At 38.8% G+C, this 6,650-nt stretch overlaps 1 protein-coding gene across 2 annotated transcripts in view; it reads right to left on the bottom strand.

The window, feature by feature from the left end:
• Gpr63 (G protein-coupled receptor 63) overlaps positions 1-6,385 on the bottom strand; it is a 19,667-nt gene extending 13,282 nt beyond the window's left edge. The window contains exon 1 of one of the 2 annotated variants that reach the window (XR_002820472.1): positions 3,628-6,385. Coding sequence is in view for 1 of the 2 variants with exons in the window: in XM_004628186.2 (XP_004628243.1) it covers positions 4,971-6,230 (1,260 nt within the window). In the remaining variant the exon portion in view is untranslated. Of the gene's footprint in view, positions 1-3,574 lie in introns of those variants that run through there. The other variant, XM_004628186.2, reaches the window with a different exon arrangement.
• Positions 6,386-6,650: the final 265 nt, after the last annotated feature.

The following is a 6,650-nucleotide window of genomic DNA, read 5'->3' as shown; positions in this document are numbered from 1 at the left end:
TTTATCTTGCTGTATCTTTGTTACTTTCCTGTTTTAATAGAAAAAAATGAATGCAGATCTAGTGACAACCTGCTTTTTTAAATCAACCTTCATTTGTTACTTAGAAAGAAATGTATTTAGCTGCTGCACATGAAAGAGAAAATAAAACTCTAATTTTTAGTGTCTAACCGGCACAAAATATACAAACATATATATATTTGTATACAGATACATGATTTTTTATGGATTTGTGAGTTTTAGAAAGGCTTTACATTTAAGAAATGAAATTGTAAGGGCCAGCCAAAGAGCTCAGCAGATTAAAGAGCCTGTAAGCAGGAGCAGGGACTAGGGATTCGATCCCCAGGCTTGCTGTGCCAGCCTCGCCCTCCAGGGGCACAATGAGACAGGGATTGAGACTGGGCATGGTAGTATGTGCCTGTAACCCAGCTCTTGGGAGGCTGTGAACAGGTGGATCACTATGAGTCCGATCTAGTAGTGAGACCCTGAACTCCCTGTAGACCATTCTCTAAAATAAAAAAAGAAAGAAAAGAAAAAAAAATTGTAGTATGAAATTATTTCATCAAATTACAAGCAAACATTCTCACTTCTTTGTTATCTGATAGTCTAAATGAGTCAGAAACAAAATTTTGTAACTTTCCTAGATAGAATTTCTTAAAACTATTTCTTCATATTGATAGTCTATTGTCAATTTTTAGTTCATCCTTAGCACTTATAAAGAGAGATTAAAGTTAATGGCTACATTCACACAGGCTTTGAAAGGTAACCTGAAAATAAGGACCCAAAGGAATCAAGATTTGAAACTAAATTGAGATTTTAATTCAACAGAAAGTAGAATTCATAACAAACCTTCAAGATGAGATGAAATAATTTTTAAAAACTCCACTGTAGAAATGTTCAACATTTCTTCCTTTCCTTATCGGGATGTCTTTTCTTGGTTATAAAAAGAATATGCACAAATATCCATACTTCTTGAAACTTAAAGATTACTTTTTAAAATATGTGCCAGGTGCTACTGTAAAATATATTAACTTTAATTATAAATGACTAGTATCAATAGATACCTAAGAAATTATTACCATTTACTTGCAATAACAAACGTGTGCTTTGATATTTTTATTCATTATTATAAAAACTGAGTTTTCAGCTTAGCAGGGCTACGGTTGTGAAGATAAATTTGAATCTAGCAGTTCTTTAAATTTAAACTAAAAATCATGATGCACATTAAAATGTTAAGCAAGTGAAAACTTTTGTGATATATACATATTGTCATGTAAACAAAAGCAACGATCAAAACATAACATCTTTGTTGGCAACAGAAATACATGGATTAAAAAGGTTATTTTATTTCATGCTTCCATTGAATACAACCGGCATAAACAGAGCAACAGGAATTAGAAAGGTCTTTACATTCTTCTCACATTCTGCAAGAAATTACATACAATCAAGAAATGCCCTAGAAATATGGCTCTAGGACAAAGGAAATATAAGAACAATTGGACTTCTGAAAGGTATGACTTCGCATCACTAAGTGACACTTTCCGTTCCACTGTGAAACTATGCAGTTTACCAGAATTCTTGCCAGCTAAAAGAAAGTAAAACTAACCCTGGCCAGATCTGCACTGTTGTCCATGGCAGCCAATCCGACACTGGGTAGATCTCTCTCCCAGTGTAGTTCAGGCATGCACTAGGCAATAATAGCTTCCAACATAAAACAGGTGTCATGAGAGAAAATAGACACTGCTTAACTTCATAGATTTTTCTAGAGGTGGTTTTTGGAAATGTGCCCCAGGGACCACAGGAAACAGAATCAAGCAAATTGCGCAATAAAATAAGAATGTATGTTTCTGGCTCCCACCGCAGACCCCTCTTCCGTAGGCCCAGGAGTTATGTGTACAGTTTAGATCCCCTAAAGAATATATAAACACTAAAGTTTAAATAGCACTACTATATACTACTTGGTATGTCCCTTTACTTCCTCTTTTGACCAAAACTGCTATGTCTCTCATGCCACCTGCATACTATGTATTTAGTGGCCACAAGGAAAAACCAAAAGAGTGTAATTTCTGATTACGTCAGTCAGCAGTGACACTTAGTAGTGGTATTTCCCCCCCTCAAGAAAATATGGGGGAATAAGCAACATGCAGTTTTGCACCTAAGTTTCTTGAAGGTGCATCATAGGTTTTTTTAAAGCTTACAAAATGTATATATAAAATGTTCAAAATTATGTGTAAACTGTCATCTGATCAAGATTATCCAGTGTAAGGAAAACCACTGCTCAGTGTTGTGCTAAATTCTCACAAAGGCCCCCAGTCTTCTCTCCCAGACAGTGAGCACCCACACAACCACTCCAGAGCTCTCAACCAATGAGGCACTACCTGCTCAGCAGCATAAAAGCACAGAAAGCTGCTCAAGAGAGAAGAACAAAGCAAACCAAGCTCAGGTTCAACTCCAGCTACAAAAGGAGTCTCAAGATCTATCGGTATGCGACATGAATACAGATCACGCTGGCTGTCTTGAGAAAGTTGAATCCCAAATATCCTTTTTAATATCTGCTTGAGATCCAGTTTACATTGACAATGGAAAGCAAAATACACTTCAACATTATGCTAGTCTACAATCGTGTTTATGTCTGATAAGTTTTTCCTATGGAAAAACATCTTATCTGTGATTAATCTAAATTACAAATTAAAGAGGTAGGTGACTATCATCTGAAGAGGATTCCAAAGCAACATGTTGAATAATGTCCTTGAGTCCTAAAAGAGTTCTTTAGCCTGACAATGAATCCTCAAAAGCCAGGTTTCACAGGTCTTTCACGATTGTCCCAACTTTCCAACATCTTAACTCCTGACACTACGACACAAACTCTTCAGGCATTGAATTTTAAAAAACAGCAAATGAAATAAAATGTAAAGATGTAATACTGCAGAACAAGAGTGAAGCTTGAGTTAGCTGAGATCTTCAAATTTCTATCCTCTCATGAGGAAAGCGCATCAGAGTTGAGTAAGACTTCAGAGATTAAACCAACTCTCTAATTTAATGATTGAAGAACCACACTTATTTTTTTTCCAATGGCTCATAAAGCACTAAAATTCAGAAAAAAATGCTACAAACCTACAGATAAATTATAGCTTTAGGTTATAATGTAGCCCAGGGGCTATTCTTTGAGCCCTTTTGGCTTCAGTCTGCAATCTCATCCCTGTTGGCTATTTCATAAACTGTGTTAATGGTAACACAGAGAAGCTGACTGAAGGGCCTGGCTCACCCCTGAAGGCAGGCAGTCATCAAGACAAAAATAAACAGAAACTTCAGGCCTGCCACATTAAAACTCTCTCTAGGACAGATCAGGGTTTGTTTTGCCTTCTTTGCTTCTAAGTGTGCTTACAAACTCCAGCTCCACTAGGGCAAGAACTGGGGCAACGACGCTCCTCTGCCCAGTGGAGCACATAGGATGAGCACAGACGGACAATGAGAATTTCCATCGCAAGATCTACAAGAGGAAGATTTATATGCAGCTATCTAATTGCATTGTCAGTCACTTGTTTTGCAAATCAAAAACCAACCACCTTTTCATTTGATTTTTACATTTAGCATTTTTATTTGTACCTCCTTTTGTAACTTAAATCCCACTCGAAAAATGATTTCATGTGGTCTATAACCAGACTTTCCCTGTTAGTTTCATATCTTTTTTTGTTTTGTTTTGGTTTGGTTTGGTTTGGCTTTTTGGCAGAACCAGGGGTTGAACTCAGGCCCTTGCACTTATTCTACTGAGCCATCTCCCCGGACCAGTTTCGTATCTTTTTGGTAATGAAAAATGAAACTATTTCCAAAAAGAAGGTTTTAAAATATGCAGCCTTCTTTCTTGACCATGAAACATCTGAGCTGAGCACAGTGGCTGCGACAGTGCAGTGTCCAGATTTCACAGATGTCTGGATTCACTAACCACTACACCTGGGCAGGATTTTTAATCCTTAGGTTTTCCTTCTTCATCTGAAAATGAAAAGATGCTATCTATCTCATGGGATACCTGGAGAGTAAAGGGCTGCCCAATGCCTGGCACAGACAGCATTCCTAAGTACTAGGCTTTATCCTACTGCACTGCCGAGACTCCTTAGGTAAGAAGGCTGCCGCAGTCCACACCGCCATCCTCCCCACTGTGCTCCTCTGCAATTTGCAAGGGTGCGTTGCCTCCTAGATTTTCCCGTCGCTCTGCAAAATTGCTACTGTGCTTAGAAACAGTTCTGTACTTTACATTCTCTTTTAAAATTGTTCATGCAGATTAAACCTTTTAAAACTACTATTACTAGAAACTACAATGTACATGCTTCCTGAAGCATTATGTCATGTATAAAAACAATTCAGAAAAATACGACTGAATTAATATGTACATTGCTTCTTAAAGTGCACCAAAGTAAATGGTAATGACCTTTAACATGTCACCAACCTCCTTGGGTGATTTTTTTTAAGCAAAACTAAATATTTATCAACTAGTGTATGAAAGGTTTTGGCTCCAATGTGATGGCAAAAAAGCAACAGTGGCTCTGAAAAAAAGAACAATAGATGAACTCAAATAAGATACCTTAGCAGCATACAAAACACCTACAATTCAAGGTAACTGCAGGCTCAGTAAAGCACAATCCTGATTCCTACTACAAAAAATAAAACCAGTCAACAAAACATGCACACACACACACACACACACACACACACACACACAGAACTGTCTCCCCACTATAAATCAAGGATTTTTTTTTGAACCCTGGAGGTAACTTTTGTGAACATGTTCCTATTGTATATCCTTGGTAATATGATTATAACCAATTGTCTTTCATTCTTTACACTGCACGTGCACACACACATACACACACACACACACACACACACACACACTATAAAAAACAAAGTTTAAGTGAAGAATCCAATAAACTCAATAAAGAACAATCATCACCTAAAATGTCAGATAGTTCCAATATTCACACCACCGTCCGATGTTCCCCGCACACATAGACAGCACTGGGGCGTATCCTTCGCCTTGTGTGACCAGGGAGCCGTGGCAAAAACTTGAAGGATTTAGGCATCATTTCCAAGCAGGCATCGTGGAATTTCTTAATCCTCCAGTAGTAGATCAGTGGGTTCAATGCAGACTTGAGGTAGCAGAGCCAGAGTAGCCAGGTGCTAATCTCAAAAAAGTTGTGCTTATAGTAAAAGTGCTCACTGAATGTTGCCACAAGGCTGTAGGTGGTAAATGGGGCCCAACAAACAATGAAAACAGCAAAGAGAATCAAAATGGTGGTGAAGGCACGTGTTTTAAAGCCCATATCAATGCTCATCTGGAATGGTCTCTGGAGACTCATGAGACCCAGTTTGCTGGCTTGGCTGAGGCATATACCTTCCGGGTAGCTATGGATCCTCAAGGCATTGTGCCGAAGGGTATTGAGTATGCCCATGAATGCGTAGAGTATCACCAGAAAAGGTATGAAGAAAGAAATGAGGGAAATCAAAATCACATATGCCTGATACCCTGGATGGGTCGTGTATCCAAATACACACTGGGGGGCTCGGGAAGGTATCTGGAGGTCAGGGTTTCCTACAGCCAATGGAAAAGCTACACAAAAAGAAGTTGCCCAAGAAACTGCAATCAGAACCTTAGCCCTATATGGATTTAATTTATCTTGCCTCTGGACAATAATAAGGAACCTGTCAATGCTAATGATAAGCAGGATGGTGACTCCCTCTATCACGAACAACCAGAAAAACATAGCAGACAGCCTACAGAAGAATTTCCCAAAAATCCATCTGGTGGTAAGAATAGTTACCAAGGCAAAGGGCATGTTCAGCACTGCGAGCAACATGTCTGCAAAAGCCAGGCTGGCAAGAAGGATATTAATTGCGGATCTCATGGCAGCCTTTTGGTAAACCATGAGGCAAACAACCAGGTTCCCAAGAAAAGACACAAATAGAATAAATATCATCATAGCAGAAAGGATGATCTGGAGAGGCAAGTTTAAGCTCGTAAAAACTGCTGGTGTGGGGGACACAGCTGTGCTATTCACTGCCATGGAACTCAAACCAGTGGGAGCCATGGTTTCAAAACTATACCTAAGCAGTGGACCAACACTGGGATGCTGGAAGGGTGGAGGGACTGTAATATTCATGGGAGAGTTTTCATAGATTACAAAGGTTGTGTTGGATGCCCCCGTATGGGACGCTGTCAACACTGGCGAGAAGACCATGGTTTCAGGAGGATGGAAGGTACAGGCAGAGATGTGGGTGTTCTTCAAGCATTTCAGCACAGAACAGCAGTATCAGGTTCCTTGGATGGAGCTGGAAACACATTCTGGAAAATGGACAAGGAGTTCCATCTTCCACAGAAGTTCTTATGCCTGAAAGCAAGTCCAAAACATGAAAAGTAAATGAGAAATGAGCTTCACAAATAACATTAGACTTCTTACTTTTCATCAGGAAAATAACTTCTTACTCATTAAAAATATTTGTCTCTAGCCCAGTCAACACTAAGATAGTGTTGTTCTGTTGTTTTACTTTTAGTCAACCATGATGAAAATCTCACAACATTCATATAAGAAACAAAAGAGGATCTCAGACTGTATTGTCACCCCCAAAGACAAAGGTTGTAACCTTATTAACTTTTATTT

The sequence above is a fragment of the Octodon degus genome, unplaced genomic scaffold, assembly GCF_000260255.1.
Source record: "Octodon degus isolate 3935 unplaced genomic scaffold, OctDeg1.0 scaffold00022, whole genome shotgun sequence".
NCBI lineage: Eukaryota > Metazoa > Chordata > Mammalia > Rodentia > Octodontidae > Octodon > Octodon degus.
The sequence above is the reverse complement of the archived record's forward strand: the minus strand, read 5'-3'. Positions and strand labels throughout refer to the sequence as shown.